The sequence below is a fragment of the Diachasmimorpha longicaudata genome, chromosome 6, assembly GCF_034640455.1.
Source record: "Diachasmimorpha longicaudata isolate KC_UGA_2023 chromosome 6, iyDiaLong2, whole genome shotgun sequence".
Taxonomy (NCBI): Eukaryota; Metazoa; Arthropoda; class Insecta; order Hymenoptera; family Braconidae; genus Diachasmimorpha; species Diachasmimorpha longicaudata.
Window position 1 is genome coordinate 489,967 of NC_087230.1, and position 15,268 is coordinate 505,234.

Below are 15,268 nucleotides of genomic sequence, written 5' to 3' on the forward strand. Positions count from 1 at the left end.
AAATGTTGAGGGACCGTTGAGGGTCGAGTGCAATAAATGGACAGACAACAAAGTAATTCTGGAGGGTCTAAAAGAGGTATTAGAGAAATAATTTTGATGATTTTACGAATTTTCAATTTTTTTAAAGCACAAAGCTGAGTGTCATTAAAAGAATTAAGAATTATTGATAGAAAAAAATGAAAAAAGAAGAGATTGAATTGAATACATATTGAAGATTGTTAATTTCGCGTACTTGATACGCGACACACATATTATTCGGAATTAAAAATGTGTTGAACGAGAAAATAAAACACACAACGAATATATGTGGATAAAAAACAATTCCTGCTTTCGACTCATATCCATTCGCAGCAGTTTGGCAGACATCATGCCGTATCTATTGATATACCTGAAACTTATCACCTCAGAGAAGGGTCCAATAATTATCTAGTCATGTGATTAGAACTATTGAAACTATCGCAGCAACTACCCCGAACAACCTCTTTCGTATATAGGTTCGCCTGATACCTTTTGTCTCAGAGCGAGTCTTTAGTTATGTGACGAGGCTACATAACCTCGAATGTTGCTCTCCCCCCGCGCAGCCTATAGTACTATGATTTTCTATTTACACCGTTCGCCGTTGGAGAACCTCTTCCCACGTGAGTCCTCCCCTTCCCTCATTCCGCTACTCAGCGCGCTCGGACAGCGCAGAGAACCCCTGCATCAACCACCACCGGAGGATAGGATGACGTAGGCATCCTCCTCCTGCCCGCAGTCCCCTACTCGCTGCGTTAATCCGAACAATGGTGCTCATACGCACTTTGCGTAGTGTGTACTCCGCTGCCCCTCCGTCCTCGAAGATGCCAACAAGCATCGATCGGTGGATCACAAGGACGTTAATATTGCGTCACCGGAAAGGGACGAATATGGGCCGAGGACTCCCGAATACATCGAGGAGATCCTCAAGTGCCCCACATTCGTGATTCAGCTGTCCCGGAAATCAGTGCCGTCTTACATTGAGTATCATATATCGTGAATTCTATTGTCCGGAAGAAGTGACCCAGAATATACGAGAGGAAGAGAGGCGGATTTGGGCCAAACCTGAACCTTGTTCCCCCCGGAAAAGGGTGGACACCCCAATAATCAGAGAACAGGAAAACCCCGGAAAACCAGAACACCATCATCCCCAAAGGACCAAGTCGAGTGAGTACCCTTCCTTTCCCCCTTTACCCAGCGGCATAATTTCCCCTGTATATCTTCTAGAAACCCCCTTCCAACGGTGAACACTATATTTATCAATTTTATTACTATTATTATTATTTGTATTATTATAATTACAATCATTGATCCCCTAAATTCCCCCCTTTTGATGTGAAACATCTATAGGCTCACTTCTAAACCGAATCGTTGGCGTGGGGATACTTGCCGTAGCGATGAATCGCCACGCTATAGTAAGGTATGCCAATACAGGGTGCTCGGCAGGTTAAGGTAGCTGGTGAACAGGCATGTTTTGGGGGGGATTCTGAGCAGAAAAGTCCTGTTCCACTTTTCGCTCGGACGCACCCCTGCAGAGATATGGGGGTGCAAAGAACGGCCAATGGGGCGCGAGCATTGCGCGGCTCTCCGTCCGTGTGTCGCGGGTAAGCAGTGTGCGTGCTTCCCCTTCTCCTCGGGCGGACGTTCCATTCCGCTAGTGAGTGAGAGTGAGAGAGAGAGAGGGGGAAAGATATTTCAAGACAATCCTTTCGGGGGTGGGGCGGGGTGGCGCTGGGGTGATTAAAAACCGATTATTATTTACATTAGTATTATTTATTAAAATACAAGATTCTGAAAACCGCGGGCATCCCCGTCGGCATTCCGGAGATAATTGTTTAAATGTTAATTATCTCATGATGCAGTAGGCCTACACTATTTTGTCAAGAGATCTTTTTTATTGTAAATTTAATTTACAACAAGAAATGTCTCTTGATAAAATCCTGTAAAAGAGCCTCTTACCAAGATAATTGACAATAAACAATCGATGCCACAATTCACCGGGAAACGCTCGCGATTTTCGCGGCATCCGGAGCAATAAACGCGTTTTCTTGATTATCAACTAAACAAATGGATTTACGGGATTTCACTATAGGCCATTTGTTGTAGAAAATTTGATTCTCTGCAACCAATGTCCTGTGACAAAAGGCCGTCAATCCATTCGTTTAGTTGATAATCAAGAAAACGCATTTATTGCTTCGGATGCCGCGAAAATCGCTAGCGTTCCCCGGTGAATTTTTTTTTTTTTATTGATAAAGCATCGGGGCCTTTTTAATGAGCCCATTCAGCTACAAGTTAATAGTTTAGCAGTACATATAATTTTTTTTTTTTTTTTTTTTAACAAATTATAATATATAGTATGTACATTATTTCTACAGCATAAATATGTACATTCGTGGTAAATTAACCTTGTTGTGTGCTTTTTAGATTTGAATGTTACATTTCTTGAAAAATTTTGTAATTTCTATAATGACTTTTCTTGTTGGAGCCTTCAGAATTTCTTCAATTTTTGGTGGTTTGCTTTTAAGTTTTGCTCGTGTCCTCTGTAGAATTGCCCTCTCGTCGTTGTATTTGGGACAGTCCCAAAGTACATGATCGATGTCTTGATCTGGATGTCCGCACGGGCACGGAGTTGGTGGAATGATATGAGCTCGAGCCAGCGAGCTGTTCAGATTGTAATGATCAGCCCTGGCTCGATTCACCCAGACGATTGCGTCTCTCTTGAGGTCTGGGAATTTCTCGAACCACGATTTCACCCCTCTAGAGAAATAGTGATCAAAGTAAGCTACTCCTTTTCTTTTGAGTGCCTCTGGGGTGGCCGTCTCACTCAGATGTTCAATGGTGTTTTCTATCATTTCTTTTTTGAAGAGCTCACTGTAGTCTGTGTACGGAGTTCTTCTGATGTCCATATCAGGGGCAGATGTCCCGTGTTTTGCCAATTCATCAATATATTCGTTACCTTCATACCCAGAATGTGAAGGGATCCAAACGAATTTGATAAATTTGGTGTGAACATTCTTTTCTAAGAATTGATTGTATTTAACTCGAACTTGAAGTAGGTGGTCATTTTCTCGTATGGTAAGCTTCGGATGTTGAAGAGCCTGGAGAGCAATCATGGAGTCAGAAAGTATGTAGTAGTTCTTGTCTGGATGTTCCAAAGCAATGTCTATCGCTGCATGGATTGCCAGACATTCGGCAGTATATACAGAACTCTGTGGATTGATACTGCGAATGATTTCCAGTTTGAGTCTGGGGCAGTAACAGGCAGCACCGGTGTAATCATTGCCCAGCACTTTGCTTCCATCCGTGTAGATACAGTAGGTCGTATCGCTCTCAGAGTTTATAATCTCGTCAATTGTTTTTTGATCATCTCCATCTTTCTTATTCCTTCCTGTGTCTAAATCAACGTCGACCGCCGTCATTACATCCTCATATTTGAGTCTGTAGATGTTGAATTTGTCATTGACGTATAGATTTGGAATGAGTGGTAAAATGGCAGCGATTCCTCGTTGTAGAAGTCTTTTGTACTTTTTGACCTTGCTTCGACCTTCAGTGAGGCCAGGATTAGTGATGGTTTCGTTCAGCTGTAGGGAGGACTTGATAGCCGTTTTTATGAAAAAATTTTTGCAAAGAAATTTTGTCCTCTCCTCTATAAGAGCTAATTTAGATTCGGCTAGTAATACATTTAGTGGAGTGGTTTTACGATATCCCATCGCCGCTCTGATTGCTTCATATTGAATTCGTTCTAGTTTATTCTTAAGTTCTGTTTGATTCGGATAGTATATGACGAGGCCGTAGTCCATAGAGGATCTGACAAAGCTCTTATATAGGAGTAGTAATGTGCGAGGATCGCTCCCCCACCAGGTACCTCTTAAATACTTTACGATGTTGAGTGCTTTCAAACATTTTTGACGAATATGTCCAATATGTTGATCAAATGACAGTCTCCAGTCAAAAAGAATTCCCAAGAATCTTGCGCTATCCTCTGATCGTACTTCGTGACCGTCTACTGTGATTTTGGCATGCCCTGGAGTGATTTTTTTGTTGTTAAAATGAAGTAGTTTGGTTTTAAGAGGGGCTAGTTCGAGGCCCAGCTCCCCCAGCTTCATTTTGATTTCATCTATCGCTCTTGAAAGGGTGGACTCGCAGATCTGTGGATCTAGGTCGCGGGTGTAGACAGCAATATCGTCAGCAAATTTCGATATTTTTACGTTGTCTGGCAGCTCACTAGTGATGTTGGAAACATAGATTGAGTACAGCAATGGGCTCAGGACACCTCCCTGTGGAACTCCTTTGAATATCAGTCTTGTGTCCTCTTGTGTCATACATTTTATAGACCGTTGGTATGTGAGAAATCGTATAAATTTCAGGGTGTTTTGAGGACATCCAAAGTCAGCCAATTTGTCCTTCAGAATTTGAGGATTGACGTTATCGAATGCACCTCTGACGTCTAGAAAAGCAGCATACACGTGCTGATGACGAGCCATTGCCTCATTCACTGTGTATGTGAGATTTGCAAGATTGTTGTGACACGATACACCCTTACGAAAACCCGGTTGACGATTGTTGATCTTACCATTATGTTCGATCCACCAGTCGAGTCTGTTTTTGATGATGTTCTCGAAGAGTTTCGCAGTACAGGGGGCTAGCGCTATGGGCCTTACGTCCGAAGCCCCTGCCTTGGGGATGAAGTGAATGAAGTGGTGGGCCCATTTGTCTGGATACTCTTCTTCCATGTACATGCTGTTGAAGATGTCCAGAAGTATCAAGTGATACTTCAAGGGTATACCCTTCAACACAACATAGTCGATGCCATCCATGCCTGGTGAGCAGTGAGTTTTTGTGGACGTCAGAGCGTAGTTGAATTCAGTGTAACTGAATTTAGATGAGAGGAACTCATTTTCCTGACAAATAGGAAGGTACTCCGGGTCAGTTGGAGCAAATGCCGGGCTGATTTTGTTGAGAGCTGTGTCTACTTTGTCATACCAGTGGAGATTTTCTGTGGGGTTATTATGTGTGACTTTAACCCATTTATTTTTCAATATTTTGCATATGTTCCATACGTAAGAGATGTTGGTTCTGCGGTCAATGCTTTGGGCAAATTCGCGAAAGTGCTCTTTTTTTTACGTTTGAACCATTTTTTTGCTTGAGCCGATGCCTTATTGTATCTAATTCGATCTGCGATGGAATTTGAACATTCCCATTTCCTTTCTGCTGTTCTTCTCAGTCGTCTTGCCTTGTTACACTCCTCGTCCCACCATTTACAAGGATTTCCCAGCTTTTCCTTGGCCTCTCTATTTTTTTCACTGCGTTTGTCCTTCTTATTTCCTGGTGTGAACTTTTCAATGGCATTCTTGATGACGTTTGTGAATATGTGATATTGTTCAACTGGTCTGCTGTCCTCAAACTCATGAGATAAAAAATTTTTGAAGTGAAAACTTCTTAAGGCGCGTTGGGCACTTTTGTGAGTGAGCATTTTCTCGTGATCTCGCGACAGATGAGATTTTACAGTGATGCCAGATACGGGACCCACACGTCTCCCACTATCCCACTCCGCAGCAGTAGTTGCGCGAGCGAGTTGCGCATGAAACCCCCACGCGTGGGATTTTTGCCCCCGTCTGGCATTACTGCTATTAGTAAACGCATAGGTATATATGAGCTGTTTCTTTCTTCCGCTAGGAAAACAACTTCCTGTTTTAGCAACAGTTCCATTAAAAAAAATACAAACTTGGCGCTAGCGTTTAAAAAAGCGCTGCATTTAAAGTTTAAAGTTGATAAATCTCTACAAAATTACAGAAAATCTCGAAATTTTGGGGAATTAGGAAAATTATCAGTATGCTCATTTCAGCTAAGAATTAAAAATTATCGGAAAGCCGGAAAAGTAGGAAAACCTGAAAAATCGAAAATATACTCGTTTTATTAGAGAATTTTACTAGAGACGTGATTCGATGGTCGGAAAATCGCAAAAAATTATGGGAACGCCGGCAAAGTAGAAAAACCCAAAAAATCGAAAATATACTCAATTTAGTAGAGAATTTCACTAGGGACGTGAATCGACGATCGGAAATTCGGGTGGTCGGAAAAAATATATATGCTACGATTATAGCTTTAAAAAAATCTACATTTTTATTTTTGATTATAGATTTGTCTTGAAAATGGATGCGGTTTTATATGAAGAATTTGATTTAACGATGTCCAATAATCGCAATCTTAGCACAAAAAAAAATACAAAACTACTAGTGATGCAGTATTCACAAGAAATATACATAGATTTAAATCAAAATTGTTCATTTCACACTTTAGTTGCCATAGACCTATTGTTTCAGTTTTAGAATTTGATGAAAATGCGGATAATGATGATGTAAGAGTTGTTAATATTATGGATGAGAATTGATAAATTTTGTATTTACAATTTACTGATATTTACTCATTTAAATAAAACCCCTTCCTTCGAATATAGTTTCTATATTATTATACTTCATGTCTATTCAAAAAGTGCCCAACGCGCCATAAGTTCAAGTTTTCACTTCTGCCTGCACTCCTGGACTGCAACGAGTTTTTTTTTTAGTGCAGTGTTCTTGAACAATTCTATTTATGACGAATGACGTGACAATTCGCCGAGAATTGTTAATGATAATTGCCGCCCTCTGACACTTACTTGCGCAACACCCGCCCATAGCGGCAATACTCGATGCCCCGCCCCCGATGAACCCTCAACCCCTCCCCCCCCGCGACGTCGAGCAATGAAGTGATCGATAGCCGAGGACCCTCGAATACATCGCGAAGGAATCCGACAGCCTAGCGGCAAATCAGCCCCGAAGGCCATACGCAAGCTCAAAAGTAATTAGAGAGAAAACCCACTGCCCGGAGGAATAATGAAAGAGAGAGAGAGAGCGAGACATCCAGAGTGACACAGCGGAATCGGGAAAGACCAAAGATTTTTCGACCAGCTTTCGAACATCATTTGTTCATCTTGCTTTTGAATATGCGCCAGATCTTAACTACTCTGCACATTCAACAATTGCTATCGGTGGAATGGATAAAGTATGTCCATATTGTCAGACATTGAAATTTCTGAATGAAACACCCGGCATTTGCTGTGCATCAGGAAAAGTTGTGCTATCACCTTCACCCACTCCTCCGAAACCTTTATTATCCCTTCTTGCTGGCGATTCAGGTGATTCAAAGTATTTTTCCGAATATACAGAATAATTACTTGAATCACAACTGGCTCAGTCAACGAGCGATTTTGGCAGCCAGAAATGTTGATGTTGACGAAATTAACTTCAAGATACAACAGTTGTTACCAGGCGATCTGATGTCTTTTAAATCAATCTATACTGTTGTTGGTGGAAATGAAAATGTAAATTTTCTAATTGAATTTTTAAATTCACTAGATATACCTGGAATGCCACCACATAATCTACGATTAAAGATTGGTTTCCCTATTATTCTCCTATGTAATTTGAATCCACCTCAATTATGAAGCGGTACGCGTTTGGTCATCAAGAAGATCACCGTAAATACTCTTGAAGCAACCATTTTAACTGGGAAGTTTAAAGGAACAGTGGTCCTGTTGCCACGTATTCCACTGATACCGTCAGATTCTACCGTACCCTTCAGAAGGCTACAGTTTCCATTTCGTTTAACTTCTGCCATGTCTATAAATAAGTCTCAAGGCCAAACAATGTCCATTTGTGGTTTAAATTAGGAAAATCCATGTTTTTCATGAGCAACTATATGTTGCATGTTCACGTGTAGGGAAACCGTCGAATCTATTTGTGTTAGCTAAAGACAGGTTAACCAAAAATAGTGTGCACCGATTACTGCTAAATTAAATTTAAAGTATTTTTAATTCAAAATAATAAATATTATTGTTAAGGATTTAAGACTCCCTGCTCTGCCTATCTCATTCATAAGTTTAAGTGTTACATGTTATTTAGTAACAACTTTGTAATATACTCATTTGTTACAAAATTGAATAAAAATAATAATAAAGTTTAAAACTAATTCTTTTGTATTGATTTTGGCTTAATATCAGCTGCACAAAAATTTTGATGATTTCGTGTTGACAGTCCTTCCCCTTCAAATCCCCATCCAGTGGATATTTATACCAGCTTCAACGTCTTCATTCCTAAATATTAATTTCATTGTACTAGGGGGCTACGGTCGTAGCAAATCTGTCATGGAGGTCGCCATATTTTTTTACAAATGGCATCTAGGTAAAAAAGCCTGGTGATCACTCTGACTGATATCCTCCTACCATTCCTCCTAAATAGTTCAGTACAATGTAATATAACAAAAACCTTAGCCACAGCAACGCGTGGCCGGGTCTGCTGGTATTATATATATTGTGACCAGGTTCCCTTAACGTGCCCCCCCCCCCCCGACGCCCGTGTCATCACCATAAAATACTAACATACTACGTCACCGTTGGACACCCATCCCCAGCAATTACTTCCCTCCAACCCACTGGCCCGATGGCGGAAGCACGTAACCCACTATTACCGATTGCCCCTCCATCTCCCGAAGACGACTTCAAGCAGTCGTAACTACGTCACCCGACGATCAACGATCGATGGCCGATGAACCCGAATACATCAAGGAAGAGTCCAACAATCTAGCGGTCACTCACTCGTTAAGCAGCTATCCAGAGTGTAGTGTGTAAATTATTAGATTATTATGAGATGATGAGAAAGAGAGAAAAGAAAAACTGTCAGCTGGAGTAATTAGTGTGAAGTGACCTAGAGAAACCGGATCAGAAGAAGCGCTATTCAAGGACTTGTTCGTTGAGAGAGGAAACCCTCGAAGACCCGTCGTGCCCCGAGCTGGTGTTCCGAAACGAGGACCAAATATCCTGAAATGAAATAATAGACGGAGGGAAGTAGTCACCCGGATTGCCATCGAGTACCCTTTCATTTTCCTTGATCTCAGGCAGTATTCTCCCAAAGTTATACTCATCCCCCCAAACGGCGAGCCCTCTCATTTCATCATCCCCAAATTCAATATATTATTTTTATAAGACAGAGCCCCTAAAATCCACCTGTTTGTTAATTGCTACAGTCGACCTCTTTTTCTATCATATAAATTGGCCGGACATATGCCCTGCTTCAGCCTACATCCTGGATAATATTTAAATATTTGAAAAAGAGATCAGATGATCATTATCTGGTGGCAATGGATTTGAAATATAAGCGTTATTGAGAAAATTCAATAAATTATTACAATGCCATAATTGGAAAAAATGCAGTTGTAGATGGTCCTAATCTCTATCTATAAAAGATTTTCACAAATATCCTTACAGATATTTGGCAAAGCCCAATTTTGATGGTTAATAAATCAAAATTACGTCCATCAAACTCAAGCAAGTGAAACACAAAAGTGGAAAAGGACTGTCGAAAAAATTTGTAAAAAGTTGAGATAGTGTTTAATACCTTCAACATTTATAAAATTCGTTGGATCATATGGATCATCACATACTGTTCCTTGTGTATTACTTACTTCGCATTCCATAGTACGAGAACCTTTCGCAGAACTCATTACTGACAATAAAGAAGACGGACTTGGGGTACTTGAGTTTCTGAAACATCAGATATCATGAATGTCATTAAACATAGGATAGATTTATACATATCATCTATAATATCCAAAAACTTCAAATTATGTTAGTTTCCGAACTGCTATATTGCATCACAATAAAAGGTAACAGATAAGCATGAAAACTTGAGGAAAATATGGGAGGCATTTTGGCTTCAAAAGTAAATAGAGGAAAATTGCGAGGGGCAGAATCTGCCCTTCCGATTTTGGCCAAACAAGTGGGGTGGCTGTTCGCGGCCACAGAAAATATCTGGTTTTAATGTGAGAGATATCTGTTGACTTCAAAGATAATAACTAATAAACCACCTAAAAATGATAACGTCTACATGAGTTGAATATACTAAAATCAGCAAAACATTCAATTACCCTGAGTACCCTCACTACACATAATGACTACTTGTGCCACTTTCATGTCTTCGTATTCTCCGGATTACAAAACTGAAATGTTATGGAATTTTGGGGCATAACATCCCTCCCCGCCGGGGAAGAAAATTATTACTGATGATAATTTTCTGCTCAAACCCTATCTCACCAATAATTATATAAAAACATTCCTTTGTTTACAATAATGTCAATAAGTATTTACAATTATATCCTTCAACTTCCTTATGGGAATTATGGTCCTTGTACGTCCATTGTTTCTCTAACAGACGTAGGCTAGGGTTTCCGGAACTAGCAGAACAGAGATACTCCTAGTACAAGGGCAAGAACCACCATAACCACTGAAAATATTGATGATGGGTGTAGTAGAAATTCTTGATAGTCGAATTTTTTCTGAAGCTTTCCGAGATTCTCCTTCTAGGTCTTTAGTTGTACATGAAGGCCTTCCAATTCCTTCAAGTTCCCGATGACGTTTGTCAGTCGAATGTTGCTCACGTTACTGTCCTGCTGTTGCAATTAGGTAATAGTGTTATTGTTCAATGTCAGATTTAGTCTGGGTGGGATATGATTCTCCCACGTTATTTCCTTTGATTTTCGGCCACGGATAGTGAAATCAGGTGCGATAACCTCACAGAAATTTTTTATCCGTATTATCCCTGAACCTTGAAGGGTGTCTCGCACTTTCCCCTCTCCGCAAGATATAGCAAATGCCTCAGATTCTGGTGCAACATAGAACCATACGTTAGTTTTCCGCATCTTGATGAGTGTGAAACCTTGTAGCCACGGATGACTTATGCTACACGTTTCCGGTATCTTAGCTGGGCTCAAGTACATTCGTACTTCGCATGGGATAGTGTCTCTCATTTTTTGAATCGGCAAAGAGTCAGTGCATAAGTACTGCCCCCCAATTTTCTTGCAGCAATTTAATTGTCCCTCGGTCATTGGCATGTACTGATGTGTTGGACCATGTATGACCAGAAGCGCATTCGATGCCTCCAAGTATAAGTGATACTCGGTCGTTGTACGCACAGGAATGCTATGCATCAACAAAACGTCGAATGCTTGGAAATCCACCAGGGGTATTTCTATTACCGTAATGATTTCCATGTCAACTGGAGATAGACTACCAGTTGATACCTCTTGTAACTCATGTATTCCGGCTACCTCCAACTCAAAGGGGAAACTTAAACCCTTTGGTAATTTGGGTGTTCTGAGAAGGTCAACTAATCCCTCCTCGTGAACACTCCTGTGTCGAGAATTAACCCCTTGGAATCAGTCAGCAGTTTTTTTAATTTCGCAGCATCCCGCATCACTCCAGTGTAGATGACCTCTACCACCATAAAATGCTCATCTACGAATTGCCTGTGTGCCAACTGTGTATCCTCATCCCTTATTTGCTTAATAGACTTCAACAAAATATTCTCGTTCTTCTGAATAATATGTTACGTATGAGCTAAATGAAGAAGCGTAGAATTAACAATCTGCAACTGCTTTCCAGCACTATCTAGTGTCCTTTTGATTCCAGCCTCCAAACGTGAAATCTTCTCGCATATTTCTCGTTCATTTTCAACATCCATAGTATCGAAAAGTGACTGGACTACTGTGCCCAGGCCATTTATAAGACCTCGGCGGCTCTTCTTCCTCTAATTTAACCGAAACAACGTCGTGATGACGTTTCTCGTCTCCTCAAAATCGACAATCCATTAATCCACGAGGTGATGAAAATTGAAACCCCACGGTCCAGCCCTGAAGCAAAGTTGCTTCTTATAATTTAGATGCTTTTGCAGTTGGTCCGCTCTCGCCAGTCATGCTGCACCATCCGTGCTTGCACGGATCCAGCAATGGTCCAGACGTAGTTGCTCAAATGTAATTTCCCAATCGGCTAAAAATAAATTCCCGGTCTGCGGAGGAACCTCTCAATTACATGTTCCTCCCCCCCGAACTTCCCGATGCTTCCCAGCATCAGCCACACGGCAATAAAAATTAGCGCAATGCTTGATTGGTTAATCAGGAAGTTTGTTGAACTTTCCAATTTTACCTGACGTGGACGATGTCGCCAATCCGATGGCCACCATGTTTGATGACGAAGCACCCTCGAATATAAAAGTGACTACCGCTCCGTTTTGGCCACAATCTTCCACAAAGTCAACAGTGAAGAAGTGAATAAAGTCAAAAGAATCAACATAAACGCCGGAAAGTGTTTCAAGTGCAGTAGATTCGGACATACCGTGTCCGACTGCCCCCAGCATCTTTCCATCCATGTGGACCGAGTAAGAGCTTTTTCACCGTGTATTCGGGGTCGGCTTGGCTCGAATCGCTCCTCGAGGAACCACCCATATCTGCGACATTCCATGGATGAATTCGTATTTAAATACTTGGTAAGTACGGATACCTCCTTCACCTTCCTATTACTCTGTTCTTCATTGCCACCTGAAATCTCTATTTTTCCTAATTCCTTGCTATTTTTGAAATTGTTTAGTGTTATAGATACCCCTACTATCCTGGGTACATCAATCTGAAATTCAAGGCGAAGATAAGGGAGTGGAGGGCCCGCAGCAAGAAGGATCTCAATGCCCTTTGGGATCTCCCCGTACGCTCCGACATCGAGGCTGGTGTAGAGGATGTTTTCAACCTCCGAAGACTCTTTGGTGAAACTCCAGCTCCACAACCGTGCCACGTGCCCCAGTTCCTGGACGATAGCGGAAGAACGTGCGACAGTTGTGCCTCCTATCTGTGGGATTAGCCAGGCTATTATTTTGATGACGATAAGGTGATAGTACGTTCCCCTAACGAGTCTGTAACCGCTTTTAATTGTAAATGGGTTCATTGAATAAATGTTATACAAGTGCTGTGCTGGTCTTTCCCTGAAAATCTCCTTATCTCCCAGATAAGAAAATTTGAGCGTTTTATAGGATAGGTTATTCCGAGACAGCGGTCCATATAGTCATGCTTCTATGAAGGGTCGAAGCGGATTTTCGTGGATTTTCTGCGTCTTCTGCTTGGTTCCCAACCTGATGGTATAGTTAATGTCACTATTCCTCTCGACAACCTCAGATGAATCTATCCGGGGCTGTGTTAGCTTCTTCGATCTTCCACGTCATAGGACATCATTTTTCAGCAGTACTTTATCTCCGACTTTTAAATCCATAGGTTCAGTGTTCTTGTCGTATTGGATTTTGCTTCTGATTTTTCCCTCATTGAGGGCCTCCTTTGCTTCCTGATTGCGCGCGGCGCACCAGGAAGCAAAGGGCCCTCGCAAATCAGCTCAAATGGCGTCATTTTTGTAGCCATGTGGGGAGTGGTGTTATACGCAAACATTGCATACGGCAGCCACGTATCCCATTCCGTTTGATGCTCTAGGATGAAGCTCCTCAGGTATTCTGCCAGAGTGCGGTATGACCTCTCGACAATACCATTAGTTTGCGGGTGATACGCCGTGGTCCGGATCTTCTTAATTCTCAGAAGTTTACAAACATTTTTAAATATCTCTTCTACAAAATTCGGTCCTTGATCTGTGAGTAATCTCTGTGGTGTACCATATTCACAGATCATTTTCTCGGCAAACGCACGCCCGGTTGTATTGGCCTCTTGGTCCGGGATGGGTACAGCCTTGCTAAACTTAGTTAGCCCATCTTGAAAAGTCCAGATGTACTCATTCCCAGCATCTGTAATAGGTAATGGCCCGACAATGTCCATTGCACATTGCTCGAATGCTGTTTCAGGGCTCTCTCCGATAACCATGGGAACCTTCGTGGCTTTTCCCAACTTGCTGAGTTGGCATTCCTCACAATTCCCCACATAGTTTTGAACATCAGATTTAATACCCTTCCAGTAATATTTTTGCTTCAATTTAGCGTACATACGTTTTACACCGGGATGACCAATAATCGGCGTGTTATGATATTCTAGTAGTATCTCCGGAATCTCGTCGTCAACAGTTGTAATGACCCCGCTCTTAGCGTCCGCGTCCATCGCACCCGAGTCCGCTCTCACCTGCGCTCGAATTACAACATTTATTTGGCTTAATGCGTCAGCGTTGGTATTTAATTTACCAGGTTTACGTACCACCTCGTATTCATACTCCTCTAATTTAATTCCCCAATGTACGAGTCTTGACCTTGGGTCCTTAACGTTAAATATCCACTTTAAGGGCCTATGGTCGTTCACTATGATGAACTTACATCCATATAAATAAGGTCGAAAGTGACGAGCTCTTCATACAATAGCCAAGAGTTCTTTCTCTATGGTGATGTCATTCTGCTCTGCCTTATTTAAGATTCTGCTGGCATAGGCAATTGGTAAATCCTTGCCGATTTCTCCCTGCGACAGTACAGCACGAATGGCCTTGTTCGACGCATCTGTGGTGAGCAGAAACGGATTCCCGAAGTCGGAATATTGCAATACCGGAGCTGTTATCAGAGCCCTTTTTAAAGTATCAAAGGCGTTCTGCCCTCTTTCTCTCCCCATGTCCAAGTTACTTCCTTCTTCAACAACTCGGATAAGGGCTTAGAAATTTTCGAAAAGTCCCTGATGAACTTCCGATAATACCCCGCTAATCCTAAGAAGGACATAATTTCTTTCTCGTGCTGTGGTACTGGAAACTTCACTACTGCCTCTATTTTAGTAGGCTCTGCATTGATACCATTCTTGGTGATGGTGTGTCCTAAATAGATAACCTCCTTCCTCAAGAAATTGCATTTATCAGGTTGAAGTCTCAGGTTTGCATCCTTCAAGCACTGCAGTACTTCCCTCCGCCTTTTGTTATGTTCCTGTAGATCTGGCCCAAAAATCACGATGTCATCTAGATAGACGAAACACCGAATTCCCTGAACTCCAGCCAGAACAGAATTCATAAGCCTTTGCAATGTTGCAGGCCCGCCCTTAACTCCGAAAGGCAACCTACAGAACTCATAGTGCCCATACGGTGCGGAAAAGGCAGTTTTACACTTTTCCTTTCCTCCTACAGGAATTTGATGAAACCCTGAGGCCAAATCCAGAGTTGAGAAATATTTGGCATTTTCCAAACGATCCAGTATATCAGAAATATTTGGTAATGGAAATGAATCACCAACCGTGACTTCATTCAAGCGTCGGAAATCCACCACAACGCTGAATTTGACCTTCCCTGACGCATCCATTTTTTTAGGAACAACAAGCAAAGTCGCATTCTACTGGCTTTCACTTGGACGCACGATTCCATTTTGTAACATCTCCGTGACCTGGCCATCCATTTCCTCTGTCAGTGACTCTGGTAACCGATGAGGTCTGACATTAATAG

The 15,268-nt window shown here is 41.7% G+C and overlaps 1 protein-coding gene across 3 annotated transcripts in view; it reads right to left on the reverse strand.

The window, feature by feature from the left end:
* LOC135163508 (peptide transporter family 1-like) overlaps positions 1–15,268 on the reverse strand; it is a 120,390-nt gene that overhangs the window by 34,729 nt on the left and 70,393 nt on the right. For all 3 annotated transcript variants that reach the window (XM_064122979.1, XM_064122978.1, XM_064122980.1), the window contains one exon: positions 9,514–9,592. In XM_064122979.1, the coding sequence (XP_063979049.1) occupies positions 9,514–9,592 (79 nt within the window). The remainder of the gene's footprint in view (positions 1–9,513; positions 9,593–15,268) is intronic.